This window comes from Cnephaeus nilssonii, assembly GCF_951640355.1.
Source record: "Cnephaeus nilssonii genome assembly, chromosome: 17".
Taxonomy (NCBI): Eukaryota; Metazoa; Chordata; class Mammalia; order Chiroptera; family Vespertilionidae; genus Cnephaeus; species Cnephaeus nilssonii.
The window spans coordinates 59,279,175-59,298,108 of NC_137088.1; the positions used below are offsets into that span (position 1 = coordinate 59,279,175).

An 18,934-nucleotide genomic window follows, 5' to 3' on the forward strand; every position below is an offset into this window, starting at 1 on the left:
TGTCAGATGGGATTAAATGTATTAAAATGGGGGTAATAAAAAACAACCTCAAATTGACACTAAATCTCTAGGTTGGTGATTTTAAAACTAAATACCATTTAAGAAGATGAGAAAAAAGTTGTCAGATTTCTTATAGTCTTCATTTTTTATATAACCAAATTTACTGTTGGAAAATTGTCTCTCCAACCTATCCAAAAAATATTAGCAGCACATTTTTCCCCTGACCTTGAATTAAAAAACAAACAAACTTACCACATGATGGTTTTTATTCATCCAGTAATTTTCAATAACAAATGAGTTCTGGCATTCTGCTTTTGATAATAGAAACTAGAGGTCCTTAAAAATAATAGAGATTGTGATTGATGGGACATTTCCCTTTTCTGAGTCATATCATAATAGCAGATTATGAACTTGACATTTTTGGGCATCAAAGAGATGTAATTTGAAATAAAATTTAGGTGATGTTTTCCTTGAAATTCATCTCTATAAAACCAAATCAGGTGTGCTGCTAAAGCAGCACAGAGAAGACGGAAACTCTAAAGTGTAAACATTCTGCAGGTGGTTGGTCAGTTGACTGAGAAGCACAGCCTTACCCGTGTTTCTGAAGGGGGCCACACCTACCTCACACCTGTGGAAGAAACCCTTTCTCGGGTAAGATTCTCATGCTACGAGAACGATCAGAGCACAAGTCTTTGCACTCAAGATTTTCAAGTGCAATCACTGGAATTTAGGTCTCACCAAGTCAGGATATCTGAAGTCCTAAATATCAATGGACATTTACTGTTCTAGTCTGTGAAGAATGGTCCTAAGAGCAAGAGCATTACTGGTGCACACTGAATTTCAGATGGCTTGATTAAGCCCTCCAAGCTGCAGGTAATTCAGAAGCTTAAAGTATTTATAGTAAAACGATATGCCAATTACAAATAAATAAAAATTATTCATTAAAATCGATCCTGGAGGACTTTTTCCTTTTCCATTATTAAAGGAAATAATTGAGTTTCATGAATTCACATCACTTTTCCCCCACTTAATAAGAATTAGTGAGATGTTTATAATGGATTTATATATTACTAGAGGCCCGGTGCATGCAATTCATGCACTGGGTGGGGGGGCGTTCCTCTTAGCCCAGCTTGTGCCCTCTTGCAGTCTGGGACCCCTCAATCCTTACCACCTGCCTGCTCACTGCTCCTTACTGCTCAGCTCACTGTTCCATAGCGCTGCCACAAAGGCAGGAGAGGCTCCCACCACCGCCGCTGCGTTTGACAGCTGTGAGCCCAGCTTCTGGCTGAGCAGCACTCCCCCTGTGGGAATGCACTGACCACCAGGGGGCAACTCCTGCATTGAGTGTCTGCCCTCTAGTGGTCAGTGCACATCATAGCAACTGGTTGTTCTGCCATAATGGTCGCTTAGGCTTTTATTATGTAGACTAGAGGCCAGGTGCACAAAATTCGTGCATGGGGGGTGGTGACCCTCAGCCCAGCCTGCACCCTCCCCAATCTGGGACCCCTTGAGGGATGTCCAACTGCCCGTTTAGGCCCGATCCCACTGGGCAGTCGGACATCCCTCCCACAATCCAGAAGTGCTGGCTCCCAACTGCTCGCCTGCCTGCCTTCCTGATTGCCCCTAACTGCTTCTGCCTGCCAGCCTGATCACCCCTAACCATTCCCCTGCCAGCCTGATCATTGCCTAACTGATTACCTGCCAGCCTGTTTGCCCCTAACTGCCCTCCCGTGCAGGCCTGGTCACCCCTAATTGCCCTCCCCTGAAGGCCTGGGTCCCCCCCAACTGCCCTCCCCTGCAGGCCTGGGTCGCCACCCAACTGCCCTTCCCTGCAGACCCGGTCACCCCCAACTTCCCTCCTCTGCCGGCCTGGTCTCCCCTAATTGCCCTCCCCTGCTGGCCTGATTGCCCCCAACTGCCCTCCTTGGCAGGCCTGGTCCCTCCCAACTGCCCTCCCCTGCAGGCCTGGTCACCCCTAACTGTCCTCCCCTGCAGGCCTGGTCCCCCCCCAACTGCTTTTCCCTGCAGGCCTGGGTCGCCACCCAACTGCCCTTCCCTGCAGGCCCGGTCACCCCCAACTTCCCTCCTCTGCCGTCCAGGTCACCCCTAACTGCCCTCCCTTGCAGGCCTGATCCCTCCCAACTGCCCTCCCCTGATGGCCTGATTGCCCACAACTGCCCTCCTTTGCAGACCTGGTCCCTCCCAACTGCCCTCCCCTGCTGGCCATCTTGTGGTGGCCATCTTGTGTCCACATGGGGGCAGGATCTTTGACTACATGGGGGCAGCCATCTTGTGTGTTGGAGTGATGGTCAATCTGCATATTACTCTTTTATTAGATAGGATAGAGGCCTGGTGCATGGGTGGGGCCAGCTGGTTTGCCCTGAAGGGTGTCCCGGATCAGCGTGGGGGTTCCCTTGGGGCGTAGGGTGGCCTGGGCGAGGGACCTGTGGTGGTTTGCAGGCCATCCATGCCCCCCGGCGACCCAAGTGGAGGCCCTGGTACCTGGGATTTATTTATCTTCTATAATTGAAACTTTGTAGCCTGGAATGGAGGCCTGTGCTGGCCAGAGCTGCAGAAGCTTGGCTTCCTCCAATGCTGTGGGCAACCCTAGCCTATCATTGAATCTTTGTAGCATTGAGTGGAGGCCTAGGCCAGCAAGGGCAGGCGGAAAGCTTGGCTTCCTCCATTGCCGGGAAAACCCAAGCCGCCCTCCTGCTCTCCGTGGCTGCAGCCATCTTGGTTGGGTTTATTTGCATATTCACTTCTGATTGGCTGGTGGGCATGGCTTGTGGGTGTAGGGGAGGTAAAGTCAATTTGCATATTACTCTTTTATTAGATAGGATGTTATACACTGTGCCTATTTGATTACAAAGACCTATATTCTCAATAATGTACTCCACTGGGGATCCTAGAGATATGTAAAATATGACTGAGATCATCGGGTTGGAGAATCTGCAGATACTTGGCCATGTGAGTTAGGTTAAGGTTAAGGCACTATACAGGTCTCACCCAGGGAGAAAGGCTTTTTTAACCAAATTTCAATAAGTTCCAAGATTATAACAATGTCTGGTGTCTTTCTGGCTCCCAACACTTGCCTCAAGCACAAGCATCCATGTTCAAGGAGGGAGTTAGGGAAGAATATATAGTAAAGAGAGACAGAATAAAATTGCTTATAGTCTTGACCTATAAATTTGTCCTAAGAGTTTTCTTTTTTTAAATTTAATACATCTTTATTGTTCAGATTATTACAGTTGTTCCTCTTTTTTCCCCCCATAGCTCCCCTCCACCTGGTTCCCATACCACCCTCTTCCCTTACGTTCCCCACAATGTCCTCATCCATAGGTGTATGATTTTTGTCCAGTCTCTTCCCGCACCCCCCACACCCCTTTACCCCTGAGAGTTGTCACTCCATTCCCTTTCTATGCCCCTGATTCTATTATATTCACCAGTTTATTCTGTACATCAGATTTTTAATTCACTTGATTTTTAGATTCACTTGTTGATAGTTATGTATTTGTTGTTCATAATTTTTATCTTTATCTTTTTCTTCTTCTTCCTCTTCTTAGAGAATACCTTTCAGCATTTCATATAATACTAGTTTGGTGTTAATGAACTCCTTTAGCATTTCCTTATCTGTGAAGCTCTTTAGCTGACCTTCAATTCTGAATGTCAGCTTGGCTGGGTAGAGTACCCTTAGTTGTAGGTTCTTGCTATTCATCACTTTCACTATTTCTTGCCACTCCTGTCTGGCCTGCATAGTTTCTGTTGAGAAATCAGCTGACAATCGTATGGGTGCTCATTTGTAGGTAATTAACTGTTTTTCTCTTGCTGCTTTTAATATTCTCTCTTTGTCTTTTGCTCTTGGCATTTTAATTATGATGTGTCTTGGTGTGGTCCTCTTTGGATTCCTTTTGTTTGTGGTTCTGTGCACTTCCTGGACTTGTAAGTCTATTTCTTTCACCAGGTTGGGGAAGTTTTCAGTCACTATTTCTTTATATAGGTTTTTAGTATCTTGCTCTCTCTCTTCTTCTGGCACCCGCATAATTCTGATGTTGGTATGCTTGAGGTTGTCTCAGAGGCTCTTTACACTATCTTCAAATTTTTGGATTCTTTTTTCTTTTTTCTTTTCCGGTTGAGTGATTTTTGCTTCTTTGTATTTCAAATATTTGACTTGATTCTTGCGTTCCTCTGGTCTGGTGTTAGGTCTCTGTATAATATATATATATATTTTTAAAAATATATTTTTATTGATTTTTTACAGAGAGGAAGGGAGAGAGATAGAGAGTTAGAAACATCGATGAGAGAGAAACATCGATCAGCTGCCTCCTGCACACCTCTTACTGGGGATGTGCCCGCAACCAAGGTACATGCCCTTGACCGGAATTGAACCCGGGACCCTTCAGTCCGCAGGCTGACGCTCTATCCACTGAGCCACACCGGTTTCGGCTGTATAATATTTTTTATTTCAGTCAGTGTATGTTTAATTTCTAGTTGGTCCTTTTTCATATCCTTGAGGGTCTCATTAAATTTATCGGCCTTTTCTAGGAAATTCTTGAAAAACCTTATAAGTGTGGTTTTGAACTCTATCTCCAGTCATTTGTTTTTCTCCATTTCTTTCATTTGTGATCTGTTTCTTTGTCTCCGTATTTTCGCTGCTTCCCTGATTTGGTTGAGTAGCTTTGTGTGGTAGGTGTCCTATATGGCCCAGTGACTCAGCCTCCCCCAGTTACCTGAGGTGGACACTTTTGGTGCACCCCTTTGTGGACTGTGTGCACAGCCTCGTTGTAGTTAAGTCTTGATTGTTGTTGGTATCACTGGGAGGAATTGACCTCCAGGCCAATTGGCTGTGAGGATCAGCTGTGTCTACACTGGGAGGACTTCTGTGCTGGAGACACCCTTATGGGAGAAGACTTGCAAAAGCCTGTGCTCAGCTTGGATGGGGCAGAGTCTCAGGGCGGAGCAGACAGCCTTGGCTTCCCATCAGCCCTGCCCTATGAGGCCCCTGGGTCTTAGTGACTCTCAGTAATTGCTGCCAGTACCTGTGAGAGAAAGCCGCCCTCGAATTTTGCCTGCTGCCAGACAGTCCAGTTTCTCCCCAAATGAGTCTGGGTTCCCAGAAACTCGCCCGGAACTGGAGTTCAGCGCAGTCAGGTGCTTCTGTCTCCCTCCCGCTTTAGAAAGCCAGTCGCGCACTCAGCTGCTCGTGCACTCAGCCACCAGTCCTCTCCATGCGCATCTCCGTACCTTATTCTTTTGCAGCTCCTCTGAGTCTCAATGTGCTTTCCTCTTTCCTTATAGTTGTAGAATTTCCACTCAGCCAGCTTTCCTGTGGTTCTGGATGGTGTCCGTTTTGTCTTTTATTGTAGTTTTGATATTGTGTGAGGCAGCAGTTTAGGTGTTTACCTATGCCGCCATCTTGGTTTCTCCTCCAGTTTGCTTCTTTAAGATGAGGAATCAGACACGGATATCCACCTTCACAACTTCTAGTCAACATAGTTTCAGAGTCCCAGCCACAGCAACCAGACAAGAAAAAAAAATGCATCCAAATTAGAAAGAAAGAAGTAACACTGTTATTATTTACAGATGGCATGATACCACATATAGAAAAATCCTAGAGTCCACCCAAAAAATAACCTATTAGAATTAATGAATAAATTAAGTAAAGTAGCCAAATATAAAATTAATATTCAGAAATTGGTTGCATTTTTATACATCAACTATAGGCCCAGTGCATGAAAATTGTGCACTGTGGTGGGGGGGTGGGGGAGTCCCTCAGCCCGGGCTGCACCCTCTTGCAGTCCGGGACCCCTCAGAGGATGTACGCCTACTGGCTTAGGCCCGATTCCTGGGAGGATGGGTCTAAGCCGGCAGTCAGACATCCCTCTTGCAGTCCGGGGCTCTTGAAGTCCGGGACCCCTCGCTCCTTATGGCCTACCTGTAGCGGAAGCAGGAGAGGCTCCTGCCACCACCGCTGCACTCGCCAGCTGTGAACCCGGCTTCTGGGCATCTCTGGGCATCTTCTGTGGGAGGGCACTGACCACCAGGGGGCAGCTTCTGCATTGAGTGTCTTCCCCCTAGTGGTCAGTGAATGTCATAGCAACCAGTTGTTCCACTGTTTGGTTGACTTGAATATTAGGGTTTTATTATATAGGTCCCCCCCCAACTGCCCTTCCCTGCAGGCCTGGTCACCCCCAACTCCCCTCCTCTGCCGGCCTGGTCACCCCTAACTTCCCTCCCCTGCAGGCTTGATCACCCCCAACTGCCCTCCCTTGCAGGCCTGGTCCCTCCCAACTGCCCTCCCCTGCTGGCCTGATCCCTCCCAGCTCCCCTCCCTTGCAGGCCTGGTCCCTCCCAGCTCCCCTCCCCTGCTGGCCATATTGTGGTGGCCATCTTGTGTCCACATGGGGGCAGGATCTTTGACCACATGGGGGCAGCCATCTTGTGTGTTGGAGTGATGGTCAATCTGCATATTACTCTTTTATTAGATAGGATAATAAACTATCAGAGAAATTAAAAAATAATCATATTTGCAATTGCATCAAAAAGAATAAAATACCTTGGAATAAATTTAAATAAGGAAGTAAAAGACTTAGAAAACTGTAAGACATTGAAGAAGACAAATAAGTGGAAGGATATACTGTGCTCATGGATAGAAAGAATTAACATCTTTAAAATACTCATACTACCCAAAGCAATCTACAACTTCAATGCAATTTCTATCAAAATACCAATGGCATTTTTCATATAATTAGAAGAAATAATCCTAAAATTTATATGGAATGACAAAAGACCCAAATAACCATAGCAATCTTAAGAAAGAATGAAGTTGAAGGGATCACATTACCTGATATCAAACTATACTAATAGGTTATACTACTCAAAACAGCATGATCCTGGTGTAAAAACAGATAGGTAGATCAATAAAACAGTAGAGAGCCTAGAAATAAGCCCACGCCTATATGGTCAATTAATCTATGACAAAGCAGGCAATAATTTACAATGATGTAAAGACAATCTATTCAATAAATGGTGTTTGAATAACTGGACAGATACATGCAAAAATGAATCTAGACCACTTTCTTACACCATATAAAAAATCAAAATGGATTAAAAACATAAATGTAGCCCTGGCTGGTGTAGCTCATTTGGTTAGAGCACCATCCTGTACACAAAAAGGGTCACAGGTTCAATTCTTAGTCAGGACACAAACCCAGGTTACAGGTTTGATCCCCAGTCAGGGCATGTTCAGGAGGCAGCCAATCAATGTTTCTCTCTCATGTCAATCTCTCTCTCTCTCTCTCTCTCTCTCTCTCCCTCTCTCCCTCTCCCTCTCTCTTTCTCTAGAATCAATGAAAAACATATCCTCAGAGGAGGATTTTAAAAAAAAAATGTAAAACTGAAATCATAAAACAACTAGAAGAAAACATAGGCAGTAAACACTTTGACATAACTAATAGCAATATTTTTAGATATATCTCCTCAGACAAGGGACACACACAGAAAAAAAGTAAACAACTGGGACTTCATCAAACTAAGTAGTTTTTGCACTGCAAAAGAAACCATCAACAAAACAAAAGGACAGCCCACTGAATGGGAGAAGATATTTGCCAATGATAGATCCCATAAAGGGTTACTACCCAAATATATAAGAAACTTTTGCTACTCAACACCAAATAACCTCAAACAATCCAATTAAAAAATGGGCAGAGAACCTGAATAGACATTTCTTTAAAGAGTACATACAGATGGCTGATAGATATCTGAAAAAATGCTCAACGTTACTAATCATCATGGAAATGCAAAAACAAACAAACGAAAACAACCTTCACAATGAGACCTGTCAATCGTCAATAAATCACCTGGCTAGTGTGGCCCAATTGTTCAGGCACTAAAAGGTTGTCAGTTTCATTTCCGGTCAAGGCACATATCCAGGTTGCAGGCTCAATCCCTGGTGGGAGGCGTGCAGAAGACAGCCAATCAGTGTTTCACTCTCACATCAATGTTTCTCTCTCTGAAAGTCAATTAAAAATCTTTAAAAAGATTAATCAACAAACAAGTGCTGGCAAGGATATGGAGAAAGGGGAACCCTCATGCATGGTTGGTGGGATTATAAATTGGTGCAGCTACTATGAAGGTTCCTCAAAAATTAAAAATAGATCTATTAGCCTGGCCAGTGTGGCTCGGTGGTTGAGCATCACCTATGAACCAGGAAGTCATGGTTCAATTCCAAGTCATGGCACATACCCAAGTTGTGGGCACAATCCCCAGTATGGGGTATATAGGAGGCAGCCAATAAATTATTCTCTTTCATCATTGATGTGTCTATCTCCCTCTCCCTCTCCCTTCCTCTCTGAAATCAATAAAAACATATATTTAAAAATAGATCTACCATATGACCCAGCAATTCCACTCCTGGGTATTTATCCAAAGAAATCCAGGGGGAAGAAGCCAAGATGGCGGCGGAGGTGAACGGCTGATCTGTTGCCTCGCATGGCAGTTTCGGAAAAACAACTAAAAGATGGACTGGTGAGCGCGGCGACTCCTGCTCGCGTCTCCCCAGGCCGGGCGGCTGCTCCTCTCAGCCAGCACCGCAGCCGGGGCCATGAGCTCGTGGGCGCCGCGGCAGCTGCTGTGGCGGCGGCCGCGGACTCGGCGCAGCGGCTCTCGGTGAAGGAAGAGACCATCTTTCTGCGAGACGGGCCCACCCGCGTCACCGACCTGGCCCAGCTCCCCACTGAGATCCTCGGGGCCCCGGAGACCGCCAACACCGACTTAGAGGATTCTTAGGACTTCCTGTCTTACACTCAAGTCTTCTAGCCATTTTGAGAGAGGAGAACCAAGAAGGCAGCAAAGTCAAACAAAGGAACTTCGCGCACAGCAATTTCAAAGTTAAACAAAGGAACTTCGCCGCGCACAGAGCGTCTGCCACCCAGAACCACAGGAGAGCTGGCTGAATGGTGGATTTACAGCTAAGAGAAAAGAGGAAAGAGCGAACTCTGGAGGAGCTGAGGTGCGGAGGCGCGTGGGTCGGGGGAAGGGACTTGTGGCTTTTGTTCCAACCCTAGGGGAGATTAGCTCCCCAGACGCCTGCGGGAAGAGGCTGGACTCTCGGCCTTCCTGTCGGAGAGTGGGAGTGACTTCCTTGCGGAGGTGCGCCCAGCAATCAGTGTTTGCTGCGCTGGAGTGCGGAATGAGGGGGCTTGGAAACGTGGAAAGCAGAAAAAGCAGACTTGCAGCCAGTGCGGTTCGCCTCGCCATGGCCTGGTGGCGCCCTGAGGCCCCTCCCCGCCCTGAGACTCGCCCCGCCCTGGGACCCGCCCTGCTTGTTTTGCAGGTCCGCCCCGCACGTCTTGCAGACACACCTGGGCTCCAAGCAACGGCTTTTGCATGTGGGTGGCCTGCCCTATGGCAGCTTGACCAGATAAACTGCGGTTCTAGTCGGACTGCTCTAGGGACGCTCAGACAGGAGGAGGAAACTGCAGTTTTTGCCGTAAGTCCTGCTGAGTGGTCTCAGGTAGTAGCTGACCTACACACCATTGGAGACCCAGAAACGAGGGCATCTAGTGGTCAGTGTGAGATGACACCAGATTTCAACCACTCGCATAAAGGACACATTCCAGAGGCAGACTCAGTGAGCGCCAAAGCTTTGCGGCACCAAGACCCGGCCCATAAATCTGTCTCCTACACAGCAACTCTTCCTTTATAGACACAGAGGATCCGCACGGCCAATTGGCCTGGAGGACAATTCCTCCCAGCGACACCAACAACAATCAAGACTTAACTATACAAAGGAAGACCAAGATGGAGGCATAGGGCAGAAGCCTGATTGCTGCCTACCACAACAATTTTGAGTCTACGACGGGAGAGCAGAGCAGACACCATCCAGAACCACCGGAGGGCTGGCTGAGCAGATGCTCTACAACTAGAATAAAAGAGAGGGGTACTCGGGATGATGCTGATGCCGGTGACCCAAAGATCACACTTTAAGAACTACGGCTCAGACGACACAATGGCGGCCTGGAACGTGCTCGGCGCAGTTCCCCCGGCGGTCTCCGGCTGAGGGGAAGGCCCCACTCGCTGCCGAGCACGGACAGACGAGCCACTGGGAGACATGGGGTGGGAGACTCTGCGCTTGCTGACCTCCGAGTCCTTCAAGAATCTCAACGCCCCGGAAGCGGCCAGGTGCGCACGCTCGGTGACTGGCCACCGCTGCAGACCCAAGGGCCGACGCAGCCACCCCGGACCAGCCCGATGCCACGCACCGGGCACACCGGAGCTTCGCCGAGCCCGCCGCCCAACGAGTTCTGCGGCGGCTGCCCTGGAGCTCTGAGAAAATGGCCGAAGGAATTACTGAGATGGAATTGACCAATAGGAAATGGGATCAAGAAGACGAAACCCCGCTGGGTGCCGGATCCGGGTGAAGCTGCGCGCCCCTGGGTCCGGGTGAGGCTGGGAACTGGGTCAGGGTGAGTCTGGGTCCCGGGTCCGGGTGAGGCCGTGGACCCCTGGATCCGGGTGAGCCTGGCCCCGGGTCCGGGCGAGGCCGTGGGCCCCAGGATCCGGGTGAGCCTGGGTCCCGGGTCCGGGTGAGGCCGTGGGCCCCTGGATCCGGGTGAGCCTGGCCCCGGGTCCGGGTGAGGCCGTGGGCCCCAGGATCCGGGTGAGCCTGGCCCCGGGTCCGGGTGAAGCCGTGCCCCTGGGTCTGGCCGAGACCAAACCAGAGGGAGTCAGACCTGCATTACCACCATTTGTCCACCATCCAGAGCTGAGGGGTCAGTGCCGACATGTACTCATAAGGAACTGGTGGACATTGATATTGGGTCTCAAAAGAACTGTTGGTCCAGAAAGAAACTCACTACAGACTGATTCATTTGCCTGTCAGCATAACTATTATTGCTCGTCGCACATTCAATTCTTATAAGTATATCTCTAGTGACACATGATTTCGCTCATCTAGGGGAAATGATGAACAACATGGACTGATGAACAAGAACAGAACCAGAAACAAGGAGGCATCGATCGGACTATGGGGCCTCAGAGGGAGGATAGGGGAGGGTGGGGTGAGGGGGGAGAGATCAACCAAAGGTCTTGTGTGCATGCATAAGAGCCTAACCAATGGTTAAGTTCAACAGGGGGTTGGGGCATCCATGGGGAGGGGTGTGGGATGGGAATGGGGGGATGAGGACAAATATGTGACACCTTAATCAATAAAGAAATTTAAAATGAAAAAACAAAACAAAACAAAAAAAACACAAAGAAATCCAAAACACTAATTCAAAAAGATATATGCACCCCTATGTTTATTGCAGCATTATTTACAACAGACAAGATATGGAAACAGCCTAAGTGTCCATTTATAATGAATGGGTAAAGAAGTGGTACATATATACAATGGAATATTATTCAGCCATAAACAAGAATGAAATCTTGTCATTTGCAACAACATAGATGGACCTCGAAGGTCTTACGATAAGATAAATAAGTCAGACAAAGACAAATATCATATAATTTCACTTATATGTGTAATCTAAAAACCAAAACAGAAACAGACTTATAGAGAATAAACTGCCATCTGGGAGGGGACTTCAAGAAGGAGTGAAAAAGGCAAAAGGGATTAAGAAGCACAAGTTGCCTGTTATAAAAAACTAGAGGCCCAGTGCACAAATTTGTGCATGGTTGGTGTCCTGCAGGGTGGCCTGCAGGGATCGGGCCAAAACCCACGGTCCCACGCCACCTGCCACTCCTGACTGCTGCTCCCGCTCATCCCAGCCCCACTGTGCCCACAGCGGGCTCGCGCCCAGTCAGTCCCAATGGGGAGTGGCTTGAGCTGCCACAGTGGCTCTCACCAGCTGTGAGCCCTGCGTCTGGCGCCTGTCCTGAGGAGGGTGGCGGGGGGGCCGAGATGTGATCAGCCCTCAGGGCAAATGGTGGGACACCCTTGCTGGCCCCGATCCAGATCTGTCCTGCTGACATTCACACTGGTTGTCGGGAGCCACCTGGCGGCCGCTTTTATATCATTTATTCCTTGCGGAGCTTCTAGGGAGGGGAAGCGACCACAGTGCCCAAGGCCAACGTCCAGGAGGCCGGTGGCGCTGTCGGATCATGCATGCCGGTGGCTCTGGTCCATTGGTGCATGGCCGTTCTCCAGAGACTGGACCTGCAGGACGACTGAGGGAGTGAGAGGCTGCCGCTGGGTTGGTCAGCTGAGCAGCCGCCCACTGTGGGAGCACACTACCCACCAGGGGGCAGCTCCTGTGTTGAGCATCTGCCCCCTGGTGGTCCATACATGTCATAGCGACCGATCAACCGGTTGTTCGGGTGTTAGGTCATTTGGTCACTTAGGCTTTAATATATACAGATAATGAACTCACAGAAAGAGAAACTAAAAAAAAAAATCCCATTTACCATTGCAACAAAAAAAAATTAAGATACCTAGGAATAAACTTAACTAAGGAGGTAAAAGAGCTGTACTTGGAAAATTGCAGGACTTTGAAAAAAGAGATAGAGGAAGATATAAACACAAGATATATATCGTGTTCATGGATGGGTAGAATCAACCTCATAAAAATGTCCATACTACCCAAAGCAATCTATAGATTCAATGCAACCCCCATTAAGATACCAATGGAATATTTCACAGACCTAGAATGAACTCTCCAAAAATTTATATGGAATAAAAGAACCCTGGAATTGCCGCAGCAATCTCAAGAAAAAAGAACAATATTGGAGGGATCACAATACCAGACATCAAGTTATTCTACAAAGCCACTGTTCTCAAAACAACATGGTACTGGCACAAGGACAGACATATAGACCAATGGGACCAAACAGAGAACCCAGAAGTCGACCCAAACCAGAATGCTCAATTGATATCTGACAGAGGAGGCAAAAGCATACAATGGCATCAAGACAGCCTCTTTAATAAATGGTGTTGGGAAAATTGGACAGATCCATGCCAAAATATGAAACTAGACCACCAACTTACACCATACACACACAAAAAAACCTCAAAATGGGTAAAAGACTTCAACGTAAGACGGGAAACCATACAAATCTTAGAAGAACACATTAGCAGCGAAATATTAGCTATAGCTCATAGCAATATGTTTACTGACACATCTCCTAGGACAATGAAAACTAAGGAGAAAATAAACAAATGGAACTACATCAAAATAAAACATTTTTGCACAACAAAAGAAACCATCAACAAAACAAGAAAACCCACTCACTGCATGGGAGAACATATTTGCCCATATTATCTTCAATAAGGGTTTAATCTCCAAAATCTATGGAGAACTCATACAACTTAACAAAAGGAAAGTAAATAATCCAATCAAAAAATGGGTAAAGGACCTAATAGATACTTTTCGAAACTGGACATATGGAAAGCCAAGAGACATATGAAAACATGCTCAAAAGTCACTAATCATCTGAGAGATGCAAATCAAAATGACAATAATGTATCATCTCACACCTGTCACAATGGCTATCAGCAACAAATCAACAAATGACAAGTGCTGGTGAGGATGTGGAGAAAAAGGAACCCCCATACACTGCTGGTGGGAATGCAGACTGGGGCAGCCACTGTGGAGAACAGTATGCAGTTTCCTCAAAAAATTAAAAATGGAACTCTCATTTGACCCAGTAATCCCACTCCTAGGAATATATCCCCCCAAAAAACAGAAACACCAGTCAGAAAAAAACACATGCACCCCTATGTTCACAGCAGCACAATTTACAATAGCTAAGATTTGGAAACAGCCTAAGTGCCCATCAGTGGACTACAAAGCTGTGGTATATCTACACAATGGGATACTATGCTGCTGTAAAAAAGAAAGAGCTGTTACCATTTGCCGCAGCATGGATGGACATGGAGGGCATTATGCTAAGCGAAATAAGACAGTCAGAAAAAGATAGTATCACATGATCCCACTCATTTGTGGACTATAATGAACAACATAAACTGATGAACAAAAACAGATCCAGAAACACAGATTCATTGAACAGACTGTCAAACCTCAGAGGGAAGGTGGGGAGGGTAAGCATGGTGGGGGATGGGGGAGAGATAAGAGATCAACCAAATTACTTGTGTGCATATAAGTATAACCAATGGACACAGACAATGGAGGGTGTGACAGTCGGGGCTGGGGCGAGGGTGAGGGCAGGCTGGGAGAGGACAATGGGGAGAGAAACATATGTAATGCTTTCTACAATAAAGAATTTTTTTAAAAAATGTAAAAATGCATGTATTCTTTGACTAAGGAATTACATTTTAATGAATTTATCCTAAAGATACACTCATATGTGTTTGAAATGAATTAATATGAGGAGGTTTTTCATTGTGACATTGTAATAAAAAAGCTTGAGAAACACCTAAGTGTTCTACAGTAGATAACTAGATAAATTTTGGTAGATCCACACAATGGAATACTGTGCAGGAATAAAAAATAATAAATGAAAATTTTATTTGCTGATATAAAAAGTCCTTCTACATTTATTTTATCTTTTATTTAAAAAAAATAAAACAAATGAGCCTGGCCAGCATGGCTCAGTGGTTGAGTGTCAACCTATGAACCAGGGGGTCACAGTTGGATTCCTGGTCAGGGCACATGCTCAGGTTGTGGGCTCCATCCCCAGTAAGGGGTGTGAAGGAAGCAGCCAGTCAATGATTCTCTCTCATCATTGATGTTTCTATCTCTCTCTCCTTTCCTCCCTGAAATCAATAGAAATATATTTTAAAAATAAAACAAATGAGATGATAACATCATGTATGCTATCACTTGTAGCATAAAAGAGGACTTGTGTACTGGTAGGGTCCCTAGCGGCTGCCAGCTACCAGACGGGGCCTCCCTCCCTTCCCTTGGCCAGCCCCACCCCCTGGTCAAACTCCCAGACAACTCCTGGTTGAGGGGACAATTTTCATACTACGCTTCTATTACATAGGATGCACAAAAGGTCTCTGGCACAACTCTGAGCTATTCAATAACATTGGCTGCCTCTGGAGGGGACCTGGTAACAGAAGGGCAAAGAAGAATAACTTGTCAGGAAATTTACTTTAATATACTTTTATTTTAACCATGTAAATATTTACTAAATATTTACTAAGTTAAAAAGAAATGCCACACTATGTGATTAAAAATTTTCCTAAAAAGACATTCATTTTGCTGTTGTTTATAATAGTAAAAAAGAGGAGCAATCTGCATGTCATAATAGGGTATTGGTGGAATGAAAGTGTGCACTATTTAAGATTGTGCTGATATTATACGTTTCTGGGCAACTTGTGTTTTTCTCTGTTGATTAAAGGTATTGCCAGTAGCTTCATGATGGAATCCTTCAGGCCTTTTTAGTTTTCCTTTTCAAGACCTTCTTCAAGTGTGTCTGTTTTCTTCTTTTTTGTTTTAAAGAGGGATGGCAACAAATTTATTTTATTGAAGAAAGTAATAACAACAACAACAACAACAACAACAACAACAATGTAAGGCCAAGAAAAGTTAAATTAATCAATCCCATTGACTTTAAATTTTTGTAGCAGATGTCTCATAACCCTTAATTGATTAAAACATCAGAGTTACATATTTTTATTCAGAATTTATTGGCTAATCAGCCATGATAAAAAATGTGTACTATTTCACATGAGTTGGAATAGTTTTCTCTCTGATTCAGTTTCTAAATTAGCTTTTTCACTGAAATACCATGCAGTCTCTTATTTTCTGAAACACATTCTAGGAAGTGACTTTATCTTTCTATAATTTTATTTTTGTCTTTCATTCACCAGACATTTAATGACTAATACACTCGTCCCCTCCTGCCGGGCCGCCCCAGGAGCACAGCCCAAGGAAAGAAGGGGTGGGCCTGGGGTGAGGGTCCAGGCCGCTCCCTGCTCTGCCTGGGAAGTGGCTTCCAGGACAGGTCTTGGCCCCTGGGAGGGCGGGCAGAGGGGCTCCTCTCAACGCGCTTGGGGCCTCTGTATGGGGGTGTCTGTATACAGATGCGTGTATATAGGGGAAGGTCTGTATAGGGATGTGTGTATATGGGGGTGTCAGTATATAGATGCATATATGTAGGGGTGTCAGTATATGATGCATGTATGTGGGTCTGTATAGGATTGTGTATTGGGGGGTCTGTATAGGGATGTGTATATATGGGGGGAGTTTATACAGATGCATGTATGGGAGAGAGGCTGTATAGGATGTGTGTTGGGGGGCCTGTGCCCGTGGCCCCGGCGGCACTATTTGCAAGAAGTAGCCCAAGATGAAGATGACCCACAAGAGGGCCAGGCCTCCCCGCATCCTCATGGTGAGGCCCAGCCTGCCCGAGGACAGCTTCCGGGAGAGCCTCACCCAGCAGGAGGCCTCTTCTGGGCTGGACACAGCCCCCGCACTGACCTCATCCCGCCTGCTGTACTGCACACTGGGGTCCTGGGGCTCCATGCGGGGTGGGGAGCTGATGCGGCCTCGCTGGGCTCACCGTGGAGCAGGACCAAAGGGCGCCCTGGCCAGGGGAACGGACTGCAGCCCGGGGTCCGGGAAGATGGTCAGAACCTGTGGCGGAGCCCAACCTGGCGCACACTGTCCAAGTGGCGAGAGGCGCAGAGCCCCTTTCTCTAAGTTATTAGCCAAAATCCAGCGATCATTAGCATTATTTGACACATGAATTTAAATAGAGGACTTTTCTGTGCTTTATTGTTCCTTTTCAATAAAATACATTGGCAGGATGTTGAGTCCTTGGGATGGGTCTTGGACCTACAAGACGTCATAATTGTATTCACATGTGACACCTAATGAGTATTATGACGTGAGTTTACCTTTGTAGAGCCTGCCTTTCCTCCACAACACTCTATAGTTACGCTTTAAAAAAAAAAAAAGGTGTTTACCTTTCCCTGGAAAAATAGAGAAAAAAAGAAAGGCTAGTGTGTTTTTTAAGTTTGTGTACTCAATTAAAGCATTTATCCTAATTGTGAATTATTAAAATGGATATCAAAATAATCTCTTATGAAATGGTAGATGATGATTATTTTTCCATTTTATTAGTTTGTAAAATCTATTCCTCTAGTCGCTGAGAAAGATAAATCCTGTGGCCAATCCAGTGAGCTCTCAAATTATTCAAGAAGGAAACCTCTGTGGCCTGTCACTAGCACCTGCTCCTCGGTGTTAAATATTGGGGATCCCAATGAAGTGTCGCCTTTGTCAGCTTGTCATAACTGAAGGCTCTTCATAGCCCAGACTGGTGGCTTAATTAGCAGAAACTTATTTTTTTAGGGTTCAGGAGCCTGGAAGCCTGGAGTCTGGGGCCAGCATGGCTGAGTTCTGGAGAGCCCCGTTTTGCTTACAGAGGCTGCTTCTCCTTGTGTTGTCACATGGCGAAGAGAGGACAAGCTCTCTGGTAAGGGTTGCACTTTCAAAGGAATGAAAACAGCAGCAAATGACTGTGGCTTGGTTCTTTCCATCTTCCAACACGGCCGCTTCTCTTTCTCTCTTAGCTTTTTTCTTGGAACAGTGTCTCTTAACCTCATCTAATCCCAATGCCCGCCTGCATCCCATCTCCAAGGTCCATCACATTGGGGGAGGGGGTTGGGGCTTTAATATGTGAATTTAGGAAAGACACAGGCATCCTATCTGTAACAAGGGCTGTGATGGTATTAGGATGATGTTAAGCCAGGGATCCAGAAGGATTCAAATCCTTCTTTGGTTTAATCTACCACTAAGTTTGGGGAACAACAGCAAAGCAAGGCAGATTACATGGTGACTAAAGAAAGCTTTGTAGTCTAGAGCCCCAGTGCAAAACTGGTAAGATAAGCAGTTAGCAAACGAGAACTCATTTACTAAGTGTTTTGCTTGAATGACCTGCAACAGTGGGTAACAGCTCATAGCCCATGAGCCAAGAGCGGCTTTTACATTTCACATGGTTGAAAATTCAAAAGAATATTTTGTGAGATTTGAAAATTATATGAAATTCAAATTTCATATAATGTGTTATTAGAATAAATCATATGGTTTTATTAGAATACAGCCATGCTCATTTATTTATACATTGTCGATGGATGCTTTCATGCTAAAATATTTACTCTCTGGCCCTTTAGAGAAAAAGTTTCCCTATTCCCCAGTCTAAATCTTGGCTCAAAATAGATTTCAAAAAGATGCAGAGCCATACCCATCAACACTAGAAACAAATGGATCCGGAGACAGAACATTTACTCCAAAGCACGGCGTGAACTGGTTTCGAGACTGTCCGCTTCAAGTTGTATAATGCCAGACCCAACTGTTCCAAGAAGAGAAAACAGATGGCCTTATGGGAGGATGGAAGAAGACAGAGCCACAGTAATTTGGTGATGTTTTCATTCCTTTGAAAGTTCAGCCTTTACCAAATGGAATAGTGGGCCCTGAAATTGGACCAATGTAGATCAAGATTTATCTTCCTTTGAGTCTTTACCCCTTAATTGATACTTAACCACCAAGTCAAAGGAGATGGAGGTATGGGAGCTAAGAGAGGTACCCTTTCTAAAACTCAACATTAATCGATGAAAATTGGTGGCATTTTTGAAATCAGGCCACTCCCTTTGTTCCTGACTTGTTTTTGTTCCCTCCCCCCGCCCCTCCCTGTCACACACAAGGTGATTTTAAAGGACGTGGACTCGCTCCTCTACGTGGACACTGACGTCCTCTTTCTGAGACCTATCGAGGACATCTGGAAGCTCCTGCGGCAGTTTAACTCCACCCAGCTTGCCGCCATGGCCCCTGAGCATGAAATCCCCAAGATCGGCTGGTACAGCCGCTTTGCTCAGCACCCTTTTTATGGCTCTGCAGGAGTTAATTCGGGAGTCATGCTAATGAATTTAACTCGTATAAGAAGCACCCAGTTCAAGGTAAGGAAGTATTTTATATTTCCTTGTTTAAAATTTGGAATTTTGTCTTTTCCGGAGAGTCAGTGTGCTGAT

At 46.0% G+C, this 18,934-nt stretch overlaps 1 protein-coding gene across 1 annotated transcript in view; it reads left to right on the plus strand.

Annotated features, from left to right (window-relative positions):
* The window catches only part of GXYLT2 (glucoside xylosyltransferase 2), a 75,463-nt gene that overhangs the window by 9,936 nt on the left and 46,593 nt on the right, over positions 1-18,934 (plus strand). The window contains exon 3 of the mRNA XM_079795699.1: positions 18,611-18,862. Coding sequence (XP_079651825.1) covers positions 18,611-18,862 — 252 coding nt within the window. The remainder of the gene's footprint in view (positions 1-18,610; positions 18,863-18,934) is intronic.